General features: G+C 37.2%; 1 protein-coding gene across 1 annotated transcript in view; it reads left to right on the forward strand.

The window, feature by feature from the left end:
* The window catches only part of CDH13 (cadherin 13), a 1,791,933-nt gene that overhangs the window by 1,348,894 nt on the left and 420,737 nt on the right, over window positions 1-22,302 (forward strand). The window contains exon 9 of the mRNA XM_053700758.1: window positions 20,206-20,388. Within this exon, the coding sequence (XP_053556733.1) occupies window positions 20,206-20,388 (183 nt within the window). The remainder of the gene's footprint in view (window positions 1-20,205; window positions 20,389-22,302) is intronic.

The following is a 22,302-nucleotide window of genomic DNA, read 5'->3' on the forward strand; positions in this document are numbered from 1 at the left end:
AATATGTTAACTAAGAAATTCAGGACAGAACGAGTGATGTTACTTTTACCCTGAATGCTTCTGTGCTCTTTTCACTGCTGCAGAGAAAAAATGACAGGCTACTGAGAGTGAAAGGAATTTGAGGGAGGAGTTCTCCAGATGGCTGTATCGGCTTCTACGGATCTGAGATAACCTTCCAAAGGTCAAATAACATTGCGGTGCAAATATATACAGTGAGATTGTGAAGCAGGAGGTAACGGTTGATTGCAGAGAAAGAGGTTAGAAAGTCACAGTTCAATCAGCTGTCTACTGGTAGTAGCTGAAATAGCTCAGCGTGGTTGAAACAAACTGAATCCTTTCAATGGAAACAATTTTGCAAAGATTTCCAAAAACAGACTTAGTTAGGAAATTCACACGTTGTAGATTTAGGCAATAAATCAAGTAGAGGTTTAGTAATAAAGCTCAGTGGTGCTGCTGCTATACTGTTTAGCTAACAAAATACTAAGCACTGATCGTTGTACACACAGCTGATTTATCACCTTGGTAGGCAGGGCTTGATGACTCATGGCAGATAATTAAAGGTACAGAGCAAGCAAGCCAAATCCCTGACATTACCCCCTCCTCAAGCGAGCTGTCCCACAGCTCGAGGCTTAGGTCTTTCAGGATTACGGCGATGAAATAGCAAAATGAGTCTGGGTGCAGTGATGTTAGAAGCTGGTTCCCATGAATCGTCTTCAGGGGGGTAATTTTTCCATCTGATTAGATATTCCAGATTAGATGCACGCCAACGTGAATCCAGTATTTATTCCACTTCGTAATCTTCAGTATCACCACTAGATAAGATAAGTGGAAGAACAGGATCAGTTACCCTAGTGAACAGGTAAGGTTTTACGAGAGAAACGTGGAACGTTGGATGTACGTGTAAGGTTGGGGGTAGTTTCAAAGTGATTGCTTTATCATTAATCACTTTAAGGATTGGAAAAGGTCCAATGTATCGATGAGTGAATTTTTTAGAAGGTACTTGTAGCCGTAGATTCTTAGTAGAGAGCCAGACCTTATCGCCCACAGAATAAAGTGGAGGAGTTCTTCTCCTTAGATCATAAAACCGTTTATGGTTGTCTTGTGCTTTTTGGATGTTTTGTTTGATCCTGGAGAAATTGTCGGTTAACTTTCTACTGAAATCTTCCAAAGGTGGAGAGTCGCTTGCAAGATCTGAGTTTAGAAAAAATGATGGATGATAACCATAGTTTGCATAAAACGGTGAAGTTTTGATGGAAGAGTTTGTTAAGCTATTGTAGGCATATTCTGCCATGGGTAGAAATTCTAACCACTGATCCTGCTGTTGACTACAAAAACAACGTAGATATTACTCCAACCACTGATTTACCCTCTCGGGTTTGACCGTTGGTCTGAGGGTGGAAAGAGGTGCTGTATCGGTGGTCAATCTTTAATAGCATGCAAAGTTTTGTCCAGAAGCGAGAGGTAAATTGGGTACCTCTATCACTGATGATCCGTTTTGGTGTTCCATGTAATCTTACGACATTGTCTAAGAAAAGTTTGGCAGTTTCTGAGGAAGTAGGCAGTTTTTGAAAGGGAATGAAATGTCCCATTTTGGTGAAGGTATCAACTACAACCAAAATAGTATTATGTCTTTGAGATGATGGTAACTCAACAATAAAATCCATCGAGACTTGTTCCCATGGTCTGTTTGCTATTGGGAGTGGCATGAGGAGGCCGTATGGTCGGTGTCTTTCTGATTTTGCAGTGGTGCATACTATGCAGGATTTTATGTATCTCTGAACCGTTTGTTTCATTTTAGGCCAGCAGTAATTCCTTTGTAGGAGTTCTATCGTGCGATTTACCCCTGGATGTCCTGACATTGGGGAATCATGATGGTATTTTAGAAGTAAAGATCTTAGGCTGTACGGTATATATATCTGATTGTTGTGGTAGTAAATACCATCTTTCTCTGTTAAGTGGGTTTGAGGTATCTCTTTGTCATCCAGTGTAGATCTTTTTATATCGGTTAGGAGTTTTGAGGTGAATCCAATGAATCAATCAGAGGGTATTATAGGAGTTGACTGGTTCATCTGTGGAGGTTTTGTATATAACCTTGATAAAGCGTCAGCCTTCCCATTTTTGCTAGCGGGACGATAAATTATATGGAAATCGAATCTGGCAAAGAAGAGACACCATCGAACCTGTCTTGCTGATAAGGTTTTGTTGTTCTGCAAGTATTGGAGATTTTTATGATCCGTATATATAGTTATGGGGTATTTTGCTCCTTCCAAAAGATGTCTCCAGTTCTCAAGTGCTCTTCGGATGGCCAGAAGCTCCTTGTCACCTATACTGTAGTTCATTTCAGCTGAAGTCATAATCTTTGAATAGAACGAAACCGGATGGAGGGGTTCAGTAAGGGATTGTCTTTGTGAAAGAACAGCTTCGATGGCGAAATCAGAGGAATCGACTTCAAGTATAAATTGAATATCCGGATTAGGAAAACGTAAAATGGGAGCTGTAGAAAAGCTGAACTTTAGGAAGTTAAAAGCTGAAGAAGCTTCCTTGGTCCAGGAGAAAGGCTTTGATGCACTGGTGAGTTGTGTGAGGGGTTTAGCTACTTTAGAGAAATCTTTGATAAACTTCCGGTAATAGTTCGAGAAACCAAGGAATCTCTGTAGCTCCTTTTTAGTAGTCGGTTCAGGCCAATCCAAAACGGTCCTTACTTTTTTATGTTGCATACTAATACCAGTTGGAGAGATCTCATATCCCAGAAAGGATATACGGTTACAATGAAATTGACATTTTTCCAATTTTGCGTACAGTTTATGTACTTGTAGTCTGGAGAGGACCCACCGGACATGCTTCTCATGTTCTTCTAGTGTTTTGGAGTATATAAGGATGTCGTCAAGATAGACTACTAAACAGATATCAAGCAAGTCCCGGAAAATGTCATTGACAAAATGTTGGAAGGTGGCAGGGGCATTGCATAGCCCAAATCGCATTACCAGGTATTCAAATAAGCCATATCTCGTCCGAAAAGCAGTGAGCCATTCGTCTCCCTCACGAATACGAACCAGATTGTACACCCCTCTGAGATCGAGTTTGGTATAAAGGGTTGCATCAGACAGTCGTTCTATCATCTCTGGTATCAATGGTAAAGGGTAGCGGTTCTTTATAGTTCTTTTATTGAGCTCCCTATAGTCGATTATGGGACGGAGAGAATCATCTTTGTTCTTCACAAAGAACATACCCGCACCTGCTGGAGAAGTGGATACCCTGATAAAACCTTTTTTCAAATTCTCCTCCAAGTAGGTCTTGAGATGTTCCAATTCAGGTTGGCTGAGAGGGTAAACATGTCCAACGGGAATAGTGGCACCTGGTTGTAACTGGATAGGGCAGTCGTATGGACGATGTGGTGGTAGACAGTCTGCTTCGGTCTTGCTAAAGACGTCTTCGAAATCCTTATAAGTTTCTGGTATAGGCAATGAATCTGTAAGAGAGTGAAGTAGAAACTGCTGTGGAAAACAAGTGCTATGACAATATGCTGAATTAAAACATACCTGTGAGGTAGACCAATTAATAGAAGGTTCATTTTGCTGAAGCCAGGAAATGCCTAGAACAACTGAAAAGTGCAGTGAAGGCAACACATCAAAAGATATATACTCAGTATGGCCTTTTTCTGAAACAACCATAAGTGGTACTGTATGATGTGTGATAGGTCCATTAGATATGGTAGACCCATCAATAACTCTAATGACCAAGGGTTTTGTTTTCAACACAAGTGGAATTTTATTGGTGGATACAATTTCAGAATCAATGAAGTTCCCGAGAGTCAATTATTGCTTCAGTGTGTATCCTTTTGTGATCCCACTGTAATAAGAGAGATAGTTTACAGTAAGTTATTGTTTCTTGAAATAGATGAGTAGAATGAATAAAAGAACACTTACGTTTCTTATTCCTTGAGAGGATGGGACAGTCTGAGACAGTATGGGATGGATCTGCGCAGTACATACACAAACTCTTTGCCTTTCTCCTGAACCGCTCTTCTGCCGTTAAGGGACCTCTAAGTACTCCTATCTCCATAGGTGTAGGTTGACTAGCAGTTGTAGAGGGACTCCGGTTATAGGTAGTAGGTCTTGAGAATGATTCAGTATGAGTATGTTCAGATCTCGTTTCTCGGAGTCTTCTATCTATCTGCGTGGCAACTCTCATTAAGGCCTCTAGGGTTGGAGGAAGGTCGATTCTGGCTAGTTCGTCCTTCAACGATTCAGCCAAGCCAAGTCGGAACTGATTTCGGAGTGCAATTGGGCTCCATAATGAATCTGTTGCATAGAGTTTAAACTCGGTAATATAGTCCTCTACCGGTCTCTTGCCTTGTTTAAGGTCTCTCCTCTAAGGAAAGAGATGACCGTAAGAACTTTGATTCTATCTGTGGGGTAACTGCGGGGTTTCAAGTTGAAAAGAAGATGGCAAGCGTTTTTAAATTGCCTATACAATTTTCTATTCCCGGTAAATGGTTCAGGTAATGACACCAGAGGCTCAGGTGGTGTCTCATGAGTAATCAAGTTCAAAAAGGGTGTGTAAGCTGTTGGCAAGCTAAACCAGAAAAGCCTATCTCCTAATTGCACTTCTCACAATTAGTGCAATTCAATCTAGAAAGAATTTAAAAAAGGGGTTGGAGAAGGCGCCAGAGGCTATCTGGTGGAAAATTTAAAATGTGGATTTCACCAAAAATAGAGTAAATATGTAAAAAAATTACTATATAAATTCTATAGGAACATATAAAAATAGAGTATGGCTAAAACGTGTAATCCAACACTATTGCGACAATAAGGCAATTCACTGATTACTCTCATGATCTCATGAGTAGCCTTTACGGCGATAGAATCTTTTATAATCTCTCTAAGTGATTGGTTCTCCACTTGTAGATCTCTCACTGCCTGAGCAATCTGATCAACTCTCTGTGTCAGGTTGTAGACAAGTTGAGGTATATCCGCTGGCTCCATGGTTGAAGGCTTAGTATTATGTAATGGAAAAGGATTTCTGTTCGAAGCTCAACTGCAGATATTGAGTGTTTGACTTGTATCACTTCAGTATGTGATTGCACAGAGATGTTGAAGTACAATCAGGATTGTGAGAGTGAATTTATTCTGAGAAACCAATTATGTAAAAGACAGTATGCTACTGAGAGAATGTCTCTGTAAAGGTATCAGTGTCTGAGAAGATTCACTTGTATGATATTATTAGTAATTGCAAAGTTTAGCTGAGAGGTAAAGCTAATTCAAATTCCTTGTAAGCAGTAATTAACACACAGCAGGGTTTTATACAAGCTTCAGGTGACTGAGGTCAGAGCACAAATATGTTAACTAAGAAATTCAGGACAGAACGAGTGATGTTACTTATACCCTGAATGCTTCTGTGCTCTTTTCACTGCTGCAGAGAAAAAATGACAGGCTGCTGAAAGTCAAAGGAATTTGAGGGAGGAGTTCTCCAGATGGCTGTATCGGCTTCTACGGATCTGAGATAACCTTCCAAAGGTCAAATAACATTGCGGTGCAAATATATACAGTGAGATTGTGAAGCAGGAGGTAACGGTTGATTGCAGAGAAAGAGGTTAGAAAGTCACAGTTCAATCAGCTGTCTCCTGGTAGTAGCTGAAATAGCTCAGCGTGGTTGAAACAAACTGAATCCTTTCAATGGAAACAATGTTGCAAAGATTTCCAAAAACAGACTTAGTTAGGAAATTCACACGTTGTAGATTTGGGCAATAAATCAAGTAGAGGTTTAGTAATAAAGCTCAGTGCTGCTGCTGCTATACTGTTTAGCTAACAAAATACTAAGCACTGATCGTTGTACACACAGCTGATTTATCACCTTGGTAGGCAGGGCTTGATGACTCATGGCAGATAATTAAAGGTACAGAGCAAGCAAGCCAAATCCCTGACAGAGCCATTGCAGGGAGGCGGGTGGGCGGCCCATTGCTGGAGAACTTCCGGCCGGTGGTGGAATTCACTTGCGGGTGTGCACATGCGTGCACGGGGGGGGCGGAGAGGAAGGTGGGAGAGAAAGGGGGATATAATGTTGGGAAAGGGATCTGGGAGGGGAGGGGGGAAGCTACACTACAAGAAATATTTGGGATTTATAAAAAGGAAAAGTTTATTGCAAAGTGGGTACTGGCAGACAGCTGCCTGTACCCAAAATAGTGGCAAATAGTTAGAGGGGAGAGGGTTAGAGGGCTGTTTGGGGGGACTCATGGAGATTGGGTGGTATGGGGGGATCCTACACTGCAGAAAATATATAATAAAAAAACAATAAAAAAACAAACAAACAAAAACTTTTTATTTTATACTGGCAGACTTTCTGCCAGTACTAAAGATGGCGGTGACAATAGTGAGGTGGGGAGGGAAGATAGCTGTTTGAGAGGGATCAGGGGTGCGATGTGTCAGGTGGGAGGCTGATCTCTACACTAAAGCTAAAATGAACCCTTCAAGCTCCCTACAAGCTACCGAATTAACCCCTTCACTGCTGGGCCTAATACGAGTGTGGTGACGGCGGCATTTAGCGGCCTTCTAATTACCAGGAAAGCATTAACAAACATTTGTGCCATAATTGCACAAGCTGTTTGTAAATAATTTCAGTGAGATACCTAAAGTTAGTGAAAAAGGTAACAATTTTTTTTATTTGATCGTATTTGGCAATGAAATGGTGGCATGAAATATACCTAGATCAATACTTTGGGTTGTCTACTACACTAAAGCTAAAATTAACCCTGCAAGCTACCTAATTAATCCCTTCACTGCTGGGCATAATACAAGTGTGGTGCGCAGCAGCATTTAGTGGCCTTCTAATTACCAAAAAGCAACCACAAAGCCATAAATGTCTGCTATTTCTGAAAAAGGGGATCCCAGAGAAGCAATTACAACCATTTATGCCATAATTGCACAAGCTGTTTGTAAATAATTTCAGTGAGAAACCTAATGTTTGTGAAAAAGTTAGTAAAAAAGTTAATTTTTTTTTATTTATTTTTTATCGTATTTGGCAGTTAAATGATGGCATGAAATATACCAAAATGGGCCTAGATCAGTACTTTGGGTTGTCTACTAAAACAAAATATATACATGTAAAGGGTTATTCAGGGACCCTTATACTTATTGCCCTATAACTTTCAAACAAAGCAAAGAACATTTAAACATTGGGTATTTCTAAACTCAGAACAAAATTTAGAAACTATTTAGCATGTGTGTTTTTTTGGTGGTTGTAGATGTGTAACAGATTTTGGGGGTCAAAGTTAGAAAAAGTGTGTTTTTTTCAATTTTTTCATCATATTTTATAAAAAAAATTATAGTAAATTATACAATATGATGAAAATAATGGTATCTTTAGAAAGTCCATTTAATGGCAAGAAAAATGGTAAATATGTGTGGGTACAGTAAATGAGTAAGAGGAAAGTTACAGCTAAACACAAACACAGCAGAAATGTAAAAAATAGCCCTTGTCCTTAACGGTAAGAAAATTGAAAATGGTCTGGTCACTAAGGGGTTAAACAACTTTCTATTTACTTCTATTATCTCATTTGCTTAGTGCTCTCAATATTCTTTATTGAAAAGTATACCTAGGTAGGAGCTGAGAGTTAGATGATGATTGATGGCTGCACTTATATGCCTCTTGTCATTGGTTTACCAATGTGTTCAGCTAGCTCCCAGTAATGTGTTACTGCTCCTTCAATATATCATACTAAGAGATTGAAGCGCATTTGATAATAGAAGTAAAATGGAAAATTACAAAATATCTGGGCCTAGTCAGATTCTCTTAGCCGCTCATAGGTTATACCGCAATCTCTCTACACGGTTTCTATAGTGGATAGAAACATAAAGAACTAGTTGAGTGGCGCTAATAAAAAGCTGAGGATATATGAATTACAGTCAAAGGAGGCTATTCAACCTAAATTATCTGTATAAAATATAAATTGGTTCTATTGCTTTAATAAAAAAAGGTTTATTACCCTAAACATATGATATAAAATACAATTCAGAATACTTTTCTAATAAAAATAGAAATAAAAATAGTTGTGGCCACAACATGTACAATGTTATAAAATGTGTATATAGTAGTTCCTGATTCTCTCAGGACAATGCAGACAAGCAAATAATGTATACCTAGGTATCTTGGTATCAGACAGATCAATTTGTCTTTCTAAGACTCGTATAGTATATTTCAATACAGTGTCGGTTCAACCATTGTTATATAAAAAATACTAGTATTTTATCTATCTAAATCATAAATAAATATTTGGCTATTATGTCTCATTAAATCGCACCAAACTTGTTTTTCTGGTGTCACTGACAAGCTCTGTTCTTTTGAGATTGGCCACATGACTGCAGGGAGCAAAGCTGCACAAGAAGTTGCTTGTGCAATAATAAATGCAGGCAGTGCATACTACTCGATCACTGCTTACCATAAATGCAGGCTGACATGTTTTCTAACTGGGAGCATTTTCCGTCTGCTACATCATAAATGGGGCTCATAGTTCTGTCCAAGCAATGGTTCAATAATGTAATAATATAGAACATAATACCCTTTTAATATTGCACATTTATGTTCCTTTAATAGTCAATAAGAAATCTACTTAAAAATACTTTTTTTAAATTTTTTTGTGTCACTTTAAATTTAAAGTCATCCACATATGCATGTAATACTATTTAGTTTTATTTTGCATGTTAAATATGTCTGCTGCTTGGGGGAATTAAATTTATCTAGAAAGATTTAACTAAGCGGAAATGTTTTTAGAAATTAAAGGGATCGTCATCTTAAAGTCTTACCTTAGATTAAGATGCAAATAGTATCTTGCACCTCTTTCTATATCATGCAGCACAAACAGTAAAAAAAGTTATTTAAACATGAATATTGTTTCTGGTCCCCTTAAAAAGGCTGTCAAGCTCCGCCCACCGATGACATCACAAAATGGGCTACATCTAGGCACTCTGTTGAAAAGCTTTGACAGTTTGTTGAATCCAACTAGTGAGCCTTTTGTGATTGGACGCCATATCCAGCCCAGAGCATGATGCCATCGGTGGACAGAGCTTGGCAGCCATTTCAAAGTGCCAGAAACAATATTGATTTTAAAATAACTTTTTTACCATTCCTGCTGCATGATATAGAAAAGGTGCAGGAGGCTATTTGCAGGTTAATCTAAGGTAAGACTTTAAGATGACTAAGGTGTAGACTGTCCCTTTAATATTGGGCATAGAGCATAAGACAGATTTTTTGTATGCCATATGATTGTGATTAGGTAAAAGAAATCGCCATTAAAATGAATGCAGTATTAAAGAGCACAGGAGCATTAAAACATTTTATTATTGTATTATCTTTCCCATTTAAATGCGATACATGCAATATGTTATGGTCACTCACAGACAATTGTTGTATTAAACTTTGCAATCCTCATTCATAAAACTTTATAGGCTCTATTTATTAAGCTGCAAATACAGTATGTGCATGTTCACTTATGTAAATCTGCAACAAAAGATGTCTTGACCATCTTAGAGGTGGCACAGTTAATCACCCTATACTGATCCATTGGGATGATTTACAAGACCTGCTCTTGCGCCATTGGTTGTGCTGCACAAACCAGTTCTTAGGCAATAATAACTGTTGGGGGCAAATACTACATCATACACATTGAGCACAGGTGGGGGGGTCTGCTCTCAGTCCATTTCAGTGGGTGTCCCAGCCTAATCTCATCAACAGTGCTAAATTGGGAGTAAGTTTTTAAAAGGTTTTATACTGGATTTTTATATCAGTATCTGTGCATATCATTCTTTATTATAGTCTATTACATGCAGCTAAATGAAAATTGGTGTATACTGTCCCTTTAATGAGAATTATAAATGCATATGATTAATTGGAATAAAGTGATAATATGAGTTTTAAAATTAAATGGTATCAAAATAGCCTTATTTCAAGAAAACCCAACATAGTTTGATTTCAAGATAAAACGTTTTTTTAATAATGAAACCTGTATAAAAAAAGATACTACTTAATGGAGGTAAATACATAACAAATCACAATCTTACTTTATTTTGAAATATATAGAAAAAATATATAGAAAACAAAAGTATCAGCAATATATTCTGATACCTATTAACATATAAAGAATTATAGAGTATCAATATTTCTCATAATGTGCACTTTATACAGGTAATTAATTGTATTATTCTTATTGGCTTCATTGAGGGAACTGACATTTCTCTTAACCCCTTAAGGACCAGCGACGTACCCTGTATGTCACTGGCCATTTTTTCGGACTTGATTTATATATAGAAAACAAAAGTATCAGCAATATATTCTGATACCTATTAACATATAAAGAATTATAGAGTATCAATATTTCTCATAATGTGCACTTTATACAGGTAATTAATTGTATTATTCTTATTGGCTTCATTGAGGGAACTGACATTTCTCTTAAGGAACTCCTTAAAGCATTACAACTCCAGGCTCCAATGCCATTATTAATGAAGTTACTAATACTGCATGAACGTTACCACACACTGTGCTTCTAATTCAATGATTTGCATTTTCATTTTGTGTACACTGGCTTTCACTTTCAATAGCCAATGTTGTTTTGTAATATTAAGTCTATGTCTGTGTAGTAGCATTTTCTGTCCAAGGTGCTGAAACAGTCCATGCAAAAATGAACTCAATATATATTGTATTGTTTTGTTTCTTTGCATTACTGAACACTTGGAAATTGAGGCTGCATAAAATCATTTAAAATATGTTCGTTTTTTTTTTAATAATTATGTAATTTAACAGCTGCTATCAATCATTTCTTTGTGTGTCAAGTACAATGCAGATATTTACTCTGTTGATTACTTAAATATATTAAAACAATGACTTAATCGTTTAACTAGTAGATTTTTAAATTAAGGCTTAAACCTCTATTAAGATATTTTATCTTAATTCATCTGGAAAAAAAGAGTTTTATACTGTTCAATATCCTCCCATATTATTACTAATTGCTTGCTTATTTAAACAACGTACAAATAATTAGTTATTGCATGACTACCCTAAACTGAGAAGATGATATTTTTCACACAGTGGGTACTTTCTAATGTAGTTATAAAAATAAGTAATTTTGTTTTTAATATTTTTCAGGAAAGTATTTCTTAAATACTTATGTAAATATCTGTGTAAAGTATAAGTCTTACCCATAGTTTTACATTAGCACATGGGAATTTGCATTGTGTTTTTTTGGTGCATGCAAACATATCTCACATCATATTTTACATTTTATGAAACCTCTACATTCTGTACTATTGAAGGGACACTGTACCCAAATTTTTTCTTTTGTAATTCAGAAAGAGCATACAATTTTAAGCAACTTTCTAATTTATTCCTATTATCAATTTTTCTTTGTTCTCTTGCTATCATTATTTGAAAAGGAAGGCATCAAACTTTTTTTTGGTTTCAGGACTCTGGACAGCACTTTTTTATTGGTGGATGAGTTTATCCACCAATCAGCAAGGACAACCCAGGTTGTTCACCAAAAATGGGCCGGCATCTAAACTTACATTCTTGCATTTCAAATAAAGATACCAATAGAATGAAGAAAATTTGATAATAGGAGTAAATTAGAAAGTTGCTTAAAATGTCATGCTCTATCTGAATCACAAAAGAAAATTTTTGGGTACAGTGTCCCTTTAAGGAAGGCCAATGCTGTATAATAAACCATATTAATATGTGGTAGCAAAGACAATATTTGTCTTCATAGAGCATATATAACATTGAGAAATGACTTTTGTATATTTTAAAAAATTAATCTAGTTATGCTACGCAGACAAGGCAGCTTTAACTAATTTCTTTCATATGGGGGTAGCACTACAATATTTTTAACAGCTGTATAGAACATTTTTTACTAATAAAATACCAGTGAATTATGCTTAGATTTTATAATCAACCTACTCCATATTCTCTTCGCTGTTGGAGGCAAATGTAAGTTATCAGTGCTACTGGTTCTTATTATAATTACATTCAACAATAAATTGAATTACAATTTCAACTCTCTCTTTTTACAGATCGAGACATGCATAGCATAACACATTGTACATTCCAAGCTTGTGATCCTGAGCTATCATGAATGGGATTAGCTTTTGTGATTCCTTTAGGCTAGTTTACAGAGAGGAAAAATGTATATAGTTAAAGAGAGTAGGGATGTATAGGAAAGGAGAGAGTATACTTGCCAAAACAGTGTGCTGTAGGTCTCCTGCTTTTATTACAGGGGAAATCAATGGGTTTAATAGAACATATGAATAGAAGTTGACTTTATTGAACAATAGCCGTAAAAACAGATTAGTTCTAAACCTATGAATTTTGTTAGGTAATTATGTATTGTTAAATAAAGTATTTGTCAGCTGATATCTGGAATTAAAGTTATTTTTTAACATGTATCAAATTCTAGAGAACCACAATTTACTGCATTATTAGGGGACAATAAGTGGGGCCTCAGTAGCCCCTAGTTTGGGGGAAAAAATGTTACTTACCTTTGGAAAAGTGCTTTATAGTTTGAGAGGCACAGCAAGGCCTTGCATTCAACAACTCAACATGGTTACACAGTACACAGAGGAATATATTCAGGGGTCTGTGACTGGGTGTTTTCAGTTGTTATAAAGGAGAGAGTAAAGTCCTGGACAAAGACTAAAGGCGCATGGAATAAGATGGGCAAATTTTATGGTTTCGGTGGAAATTAGGAAAGAAGATGATAATCACATTGTGTGTTTGAATTTTCTTTTATCGTAAGCTGAAAAAATATACATTCAAGAACATCAAAGTAAACTACTCAGAGGTAAAAACTCAACATAGAGACAATTCCTGACATGTTTACCTTGTTTTTTAAAGGGCCATAATTGCCAAAAAATGATAAGCTCAAATTTTTTAGAGCATTTCATTTTCAGGCTTGCAACCTTGCACTACTATAGTCTCAATGTAACAAGGGCCTGATGGACACAGGTGGACATTTCTGTCCCTGTCTGCGACTGCCTGGCATAACAGAAGGAGGGCAACAATATGCTGCCCTTATTTATAATTATTGATGTTGCAAACCTAAAATTTTGCGTTCGTGAGTGGCGAACGCGAACTTCTGCAAATGTTCGCGAACGGGCGAACCGGGTGAACCGCCATAGATTTCAATGTGCAGGCGAATTTTAAAACCCACAGATACTCTTTCTGGCCACAATAGTGATGGAAAAGTTGTTTCAAGGGGACTAACACCTGGACTGTGGCATGCCGGAGGGGATCCATGGCAAAACTCCCATGGAAAATTACATAGTTGATGCAGAGTCTGGTTTTAATCCATAAAGGGCATAAATCACCTAACATTCCTAAATTGTTTGGAATAATGTGCTTTAAAACATCAGGTATGATGTTGTATTGATCAGGTAGTGTAAGCGTTAACGCCCGCTTCACAGTGACAGATCAAACTCCCCGTTTAAGGCACCGCAAACAACCGCAAACAGTCCTTTTGCACAACCGCAAACTCCGCATGGGAGTGCCCCTGTTTTTGGTCAGATTTTTAAAAGGACCGGGCACTTTGGCATGAAGATTTACATTCACTTTAACCTTCCAAAGATACATCCAGGTATGGTATCATCATCTTATTATACTCATTGGTAAAACTTAAGGGGACAGTCAAGTCGAGATTGAACTTTCGTGGTTCGGATGGGGCACGCAATTTTGAGCAACTTTTTAGTTTGCTCCTGTTGTCAATTTTTCTTTGTTCTTTTGGTATCTTTGTTTGAAAAAGCAGGAATGTGCGTATGTGAGCTGGACCGTTTTTGGTTCGGCACCTGGGTGGTGCTTTCTGATTGGTGTCTAAATGTAGCCATCGGTAGGCAGGCGCTGCCCCGGTTCTGAACCAGGGATGAGCCGTCTCCTAGGCTTACATTCAAGTGGAGATGCCAAGAGAACGAAGAAGGTTTGATAAGGGAAGTAGATTGGAGGGTTGCTTGGAGTTGCGTGCTCTATGTGAACCGTGCAGGTTTGGTTTTGACTAGACTATCCCTTTAAGACCCTTATAATTAGAATTAAGATATGTTAAAAATTCCCTAGCCTCCAGTTTGGGTATAAAAAATAAATATACACACCAACACATATATATATATATATATATATATATATATATATATATATATACAGGGAGTGCAGAATTATTAGGCAAGTTGTATTTTTGAGGATTAATTTTATTATTGAACAACAACCATGTTCTCAATGAACCCAAAAAACTAATTAATATCAAAGCTGAATAGTTTTGGAAGTAGTTTTTAGTTTGTTTTTAGTTATAGCTATTTTAGGGGGATATCTGTGTGTGCAGGTGACTATTACTGTGCATAATTATTAGGCAACTTCACAAAAAAACAAATATATACCCATTTCAATTATTTATTTTTACCAGTGAAACCAATATAACATCTCAACATTCACAAATATACATTTCTGACATTCAAAAACAAAACAAAAACAAATCAGTGACCAATATAGCCACCTTTCTTTGCAAGGACACTCAAAAGCCTGCCATCCATGGATTCTGTCAGTGTTTTGATCTGTTCACCATCAACATTGCGTGCAGCAGCAACCACAGCCTCCCAGACACTGTTCAGAGAGGTGTACTGTTTTCCCTCCTTGTAAATCTCACATTTGATGATGGACCACAGGTTCTCAATAGGGTTCAGATCAGGTGAACAAGGAGGCCATGTCATTAGATTTTCTTCTTTTATACCCTTTCTTGCCAGCCACGCTGTGGAGTACTTAAACGCGTGTGATGGAGCATTGTCCTGCATGAAAATCATGTTTTTCTTGAAGGATGCAGACTTCTTCCTGTACCACTGCTTGAAGAAGGTGTCTTCCAGAAACTGGCAGTAGGACTGGGAGTTCAGCTTGACTCCATCCTCAACCCGAAAAGGCCCCACAAGCTCTTCTTTGATGATACCAGCTTAAACCAGTACTCCACCTCCACCTTGCTGGCGTCTGAGTCGGACTGGAGCTCTCTGCCCTTTACCAATCCAGCCACGGGACAATCCATCTGGCCCATCAAGACTCACTCTCATTTCATCAGTCCATAAAACCTTAGAAAAATCAGTCTTGAGATATTTCTTGGCCCAGTCTTGACGTTTCAGCTTGTGTGTCTTGTTCAGTGGTGGTCGTCTTTCAGCCTTTCTTACCTTGGCCATGTCTCTGAGTATTGCACACCTTATGCTTTTGGGCACTCCAGTGATGTTGCAGCTCTGAAATATGGCCAAACTGGTGGCAAGTGGCATATTGGCAGCTGCACGCTTGACTTTTCTCAGTTCATGGGCAGTTATTTTGCACCTTGGTTTTTCCACACGCTTGTTCGATGATCACGCTTCAGAAGATTTGCAATTTTAAGAGTGCTGAATCCCTCTGCAAGATATCTCACTATTTTTGACTTTTCTGAGCCTGTCAAGTCCTTCTTTTGACCCATTTTGCCAAAGGAAAGGAAGTTGCCTAATAATTATGCCCACCTGATATAGGGTGTTAAAGTCATTAGACCACACCCCTTCTCATTACAGAGATGCACATCACCTAATATGCTTAATTGGTAGTAGGCTTTCGAGCCTATACAGCTTGGAGTAAGACAACATGCATAAAGAGGATGATGTGGTCAAAATACTCATTTGCCTAATAATTCTGCACTCCCTGTATATATATAGTTTGTATGCATTAATTTTATTCTGAAGGAGTTTATTGTTGAAAAAACTTGATAGCTACCACCAACTTATATAGAGATTGGGGGAAAACTAAGGCAAGATTACCCCACATAGCTTAAAGTTAAGTCCATAATCAATCTATTGACGGCAATAAGAGTTTCAAATAGATTGACTTTTGCTGTTAGAACAAAACCTATATGCGCCAACACCAATCACCAGCTAGCTTCCCAGTAGTGCATTGCTGCTCATGAGCCTAGGTTTACTCTTCAACAAAGGATACCAAGAAAATAAGGCACATTATAGATTATTATTAAAGGTAAATTGAAAGGTTGTTTAGTATTGCATGCTCTGTCAGAATCATAGAGGTGTAATTTTGACTTTACTGGTCATTTTAAACAGTTGTTAAACTTTCAGTGTTAGCTGGAAAACGTTTTATTTGTTATTTTTTATGTTTATCAATGTCTTTACTTTGTACTTGCATCTCCCCTACCTTGGCCTAGCAGACACCTATTTCTGCAGAATAAATGTATAGTGACAGTTGCATCTGAGAAAAATAACCTAATTTTGTGAAAAGAACCTTTCTTTTTAACAGACATAACATTTTCAGATGTACTACCAATGATAATCACTGTGGGAGAAACAATGAACCAGCCCATGTTTTTAAATGTCTTTGTAGTGACCCTTGAATTTTATTACCTGATATTATTGATCTCTCACGATAGGGTTAAATGCATAGGTAAAGTCCCAATTCTATATGCAGCTCCTGTGCAGGGCACAGCCGGTCCACAATCAGTAGGTTTCACGACCTAGCCAATCATCTGTTGCCGTTTCTGAACATGACAGCCTTCCTGCTTCTGAATGGGGCTTTAACTACATATTTAACCACTTTTCTGGGATTAAAATTGTATTTATATAGAAGAGCCAGTTCAATCCTATGTTCTGTTGAAATATAACATGCCCTTTTAATGTCCTTTTAAATGTTGTATCATTAAAATATTGGTTTACTATTTCTACTGAAGACTAAATTGGAGAAGCAATTGTATTTACATACTATTTGCTTTTATATATTATTTGTATGCCCTTCTAAAACATGGATTGCAGACAAGGTTCTATTTTTATTTTATTAATCATTTTTTAATTGTGTCTTCCATTACCGCTTCTAATTGTTTAGTGAAGCACACTTATCTGTGTATAGTGAGCTGCCATTTTGTATGGAACTCTTCTTTCGGAAACAAAAAAATGTTCATGTACAGTTTACAGCATAAATGGTTTACTGGGATATTTAAAAGTAATAAGACAATAGCAAGTTTGTGTTTTTATATTTTAGCAGTTTTTGACATAAAATGTTTGTGTGTTTTTATGCTAGATTTTGTTAATATTTTTCTTGTGTGTTTTCTGTTGTGTTGTAACATGTCAAATAAAAAAACACTTTGTTTATAAAAAAAAAAAAAAAAAGCTCTGCATGTCCTCCATCAACAGCACGTCTGTAAAGCGTCCTGGCCTTGCCGGCGTGGTAGTGGGAGGAGGAGGATTACTTTCACCTCTTCCCCTGTCAGATTTTCGTTGTGCTGTGACATCACCCTTATACGCTGTGTAAAGCATACTTTTTAATTTATTTTGGAACTGCTGGCAGTCCCTGAAATGCACACGTGTGAAGGAAACTGACTGCTATTATTTCACAGTAAAAAAAAGTGTTTTTTTTTTTAAATGTACACTACTGTTACTACACAAGATATGAGTTGCACTGGTGTGACAATGTGCCCTTGCAGGCCCTGAAACGCACACGTGTGAAGGAAACTGACTGCTATTATTTCACAGTCAAAAAAGTGTGTTTTTTTTTAAATGTACACTACTTTTCAGATATGAGTTGCAGTAGTGTGACAATGTGCCCTGGCAGGCCCTGAAACGCACACACGCTGGCAGGCAGGCAACTGCATTTTGATTATACTAACAGACTGATGTTTCACAGTCAAAAACGTTTTTTTTTTTTTTAAATTTACACTACTGTTACAACAGATATGAGTGGTGGTGGCACTAGTTGGTAAGTGGGCCTGGCACACACGCTGGCAGGCAGGCAACTGCAAATTTACACTACTGTTACAACAGATATGAGTGGTGGCACTAGTTGGCAAGTGGGCCTGGCACACACGCTGGCAGGCAGGCAACTGCAATTAGATTACACTCGCAGACTGATGTTTCACAGTCAAAAAAGTTTTTTTTTTTTATTTAAACTACTGTTACAACAGATATGAGTGGTGGCACTAGTTGGCAAGTGGGCCTGGCACACACGCTGGCAGGCAGGCAACTGCAATTAGATTACACTAGCAGACTGATGTTTCACAGTCAAAAATGTTTTTTATTTTTAAATTTACACTACTGTTACAACAGATATGAGTGGTGGCACTAGTTGGCAAGTGAGCATGGCACACACGCTGGCAGGCAACTGCAATTAGATTACACTAGCAGACTGATGTTTCACAGTCAAAATTACATAGGCCAAAAAAAAAAAAACGACTGATGTTCTAGCCCTAAAAAGGGCTTTTTGGGGTGCTGTCCTTAAAGCAGAGATCAGATGAGTCCTTCAGGACTGTAGTGGACATTGAATACACTAGCCTAGCTATCAATTTCCCTATAAAATCAGCAGCAGCTACACTGTCCCTCCTCTCACTAACAATGCAGGATCAGAATGAATCTAAAATGGCTGCTGCCCAGGAGCTGGGAGGGTCTGGGAGGGAGTGTCTGATGCTGATTGGCTGTAATGTGTCTGCAGACTGTGAGATACAGGGTCAAAGTTTACTCAATGATGACGAATAGGGGGCGGATCAAACATTGCATATGTTCGCCCGCCGCTGCGAACGCGAACAAGCTATGTTCGCCGGGAACTATTCGCTGGCGAACAATTCACAACATCACTATTTATCATTGCACAAGCAACACGACAGCAGAGGCTGTCAATTACCCAAGTCGGAAAAGTCCAGGGAGATTGAGAAATGCCACTTTAGAGTTGGCATATAGGTTAAAAAGCAGCGGTATGATGACCATTGCTTCTTAACTATCGGCTGCATGCTCATGCACATGCACATTTCCAGCTTGTAAAATGGAGCCCTAAGTGTTTAACCGCTGCAAAGGAATTAAACACACCATTGAAGTACTGCTCATGACCCGCAGAGCACTGCTGGCCCCAAGTGGAAATTGTCGCTGATGTAGCGCTGTTAATTGCACCAGCGGCAGTTTCTGCTCAGGAGCAGGAGTGCTCTGAGGGTCCCTACAGTACTTCTGTTGTGTGTTTAACCCATTCTCAACTATTATGGCCCTTTAACATTTATTTATAGATATTTATAGAGAGAAATTACTGAGATAGTGATAAAGTGGAGAAGGAAAAAAATTAATATAGAATAGAGAATTGAGGGAGCATTGTAAATAAATACAGTCCTATGTCTGTAAACGTTCAACCCATGGTTTAGTTTTGTATTTTTACAATATTTTTTTGCACTCTGTGTATGAAACATGCTTTTATGTCTGGTAAACCTTTATGTTGTTTGTTTTTTTTTTATTTGAAATAAAAATTGAATCTTGCATTACATGCCAAATATTTTGATCTGTTCTTGTCTTTTGCTTTTGATTATGTAGGAGACAGAAATGTTCTATCAGAAACTTAAAGACGGTTTTTGATTTGATGCTTTGGGGGAACAGAATTAAAATCTTTGAAATAACTTTTTTTTTGCTCCAAAGAAAAAGAGTATTATTTTTTTGTACCATGTAGTTTATTTGTGTAACCGTTAGATTATTTTTCATCTTAGTTGAAAGTTTTAGAATGTATGAATATTATTATTTAGCATTCTCTTGCTTGCAATCTATCAAAAGTAAATGCTGTTATAAAATAAGATCCCCATTTTGTTTCAACACAAGGTCATTTTTGTATAATTTTCTTGTGAAGAAATGAATCTTTTCTATGTATATGTTTAAATGAACAAAACAAACTGTATTTAAAACTACAGGTATACCCCACTCATACAGCGGGTTAGGGACCAGAGCCCCGCTGTAAAGTGAAAACCGCCTTAAAGTGAAACAAGGCAGTTTTCGCTTTCTTTTCAGTGTTTAAAATCCAGAAAACATGTTTGAACTAACATATATTAGGGGTGCATTAGTGCTATGTTTAGTTAAACACTAGCACAGTAAGTATTCAATAAATACTGTACCTGTAAAATTGTGACAATTACTGTAGTAAAATTTGCCAGACTATAGCACTGAGACACAGATTACACTGCAATGCTATAAACAGAGTGAACTAAGCATAACAAAATGGTGCCATTCACTTTTCTAACAATCTCACGATGATTATAGCACTGTTTCAAAATTCTTAGAGGTTGAACTTCAGCTCCACAAAGCGCTGTATTAGCGAATCGCTGTAAAGTGAAGCGCTGTAAAGTGAGGTATACCTGTAAATAACAAAACATATTACAATTTATAAGTTTATCTTTGTTATTATTTTTTTTTTCTTTAGTTTCAAGCCAACGTAAAAGAAGGTGTGACTGGCGTGATCGTCAATATAAGTGTTAAAGACCAAGATGATCCAATGACTGGAGCATGGAGAGCAGTATATACCATCATCAATGGGAATCCGGGCCAGAGTTTTGAGATTCATACCAACCCAAAAACAAATGAAGGAATGCTATCTGTGGTCAAAGTAAAAAACAGTATTTTTTTCTGTTTAATTAATATCTCTTCAGTGAAATTGAGTTGTAAAAAATATAAAAGTCAATGACTTTTAGGTCCACTAAAAGGGACATTTAGCTTAAAACTGTACATTCATTATTTGTTTTAACTGCGTTTCCAGTATTTTATCTATGCAAACTGTACTTTACACACACACACACCTGTGCACACACAATGCAGGAGATATTTTGCATATAGTATCTGATTGGTCAGAACAAAAGAGAATTTCCAAAGAATGTATTCCTGGGCTGCTCTAAAATAGCAAAATACTGACAATTGTTTATATGATCCTTTGCATTGCAGTGCTTTAATGATGATATATGCAATGCATAGATACAATAATTTAATATCCATTTTAATCTCTGTTCCATAAATAGAGAATTAAAAAGTTTGCTCTGCATTATTTGGTTTCCTGCAAATGGAACCCTCTTATGCGAACAGTTAACATGATTTTACTGAGAGTTTCTACGCTTTTTGTTTAACAGTAGCCCTCAATGGCTTTTACAAAAGGCTGTATTTTGGAATTAGTGCCTCTTTCTTAGTTAACAACAAAACAAAAAAACTCTTGCATAGACAAACTATGGGTTTGCAATAATCTTTAGATAGTTGTTTGTTCTTTGTGCTGGAATAAATATTTGTGAACATGTTTGATAGTTTTTTGCCACTAGAGGGCATTAGTTCATGTGTTTCATATAGATAACATTGGGCTCATGCACGTGAATTTACCATGGAGTCAGCTCTGATTGGCTAAAATGCAAGTCTGTCAAAAGAACTGAAATAAGTGGTTCAGTCTGCTGAGGCTTAGATACAAGGTAATTACAGAGGTAAAACATGTATAATTATAACTGTGTTGGTTATGCAAAATTGGGGAATTGGTAATTAAGGGATTATATATCTTTTAAAACAACAAAAATTCTGGTGTTGACTGTCCCTTTAAGATTAACACTTATTAAAATGGTTTTGGAACATAAAAGGTTAATTTTTAAATTAATTTTTTTATTATCATGATACACTGTACAATAAGATAAATCCTAATAACTCTAATGTAAAATCTTGAGCCAAAGAGCATTTGCATTTGTCATTTTTGTTTGGATTGAGCATATCTATAGTTTTTGTGAGGTTTGAAAAAAATTTGTGTCTGGGGCCATTTATCAGCAGATGCTATTTGAGAGTGTGAATACTTTAAAAACATACTAACAAAATAACCTAAATTTGAAAACCCATTATCAGCCACAAATATCACAAAACATTGCGATTGAGGTCTTAGTGACATAGGTGAAAGCATCAAAATACGAGTTTTGTAGATAGTCCCTTTTCTTTCATACAGGTGGTGAGAGTCCATGGCCCATTACTCTTGGGAATCATTCTTCTCTACCACTAGGAGGAGGCAAAGATTCACAAACCTCAAGAGTTCTAAAAAACCCTCACACATACCTCAGTCTTTACTTTGCCTCTGCTGGAGAAGGTTGAAGAATGAAGATGTGCATTTGTTTCTTCAGAGAAAGGGGATTTTAGTGTATATTGAGGCCATCATTAGCCCATCTCTCTAACTATCACCTTGCTTATGCACTTATGAACTTCACACACTCCTAAATACTTTCTCTCCTCCATGCACTTCAACCCAAAAACAGTCTCAATACTACAAATCTGTATCTCCTCCTATGTCACTCTCCCTCTTGCTCATACTAGATGCTGATGATATATCCCCTAATCCTGTTCCCCTGCAACTTTGTAGGCTTGCACACCCATGTGTGCCTTTTCATAGACTTAGAAAATAAACTTCTGGTAACCTGACTCAAATTCCTCTTGTATCCAAAGCCAACACCCCCTTCACTATGGAACTCTCACTCTCTTTGCAATAAGCTCACTTATATCCATTTCTCAC

This window comes from Bombina bombina, chromosome 1 (assembly GCF_027579735.1).
Source record: "Bombina bombina isolate aBomBom1 chromosome 1, aBomBom1.pri, whole genome shotgun sequence".
Taxonomy (NCBI): Eukaryota; Metazoa; Chordata; class Amphibia; order Anura; family Bombinatoridae; genus Bombina; species Bombina bombina.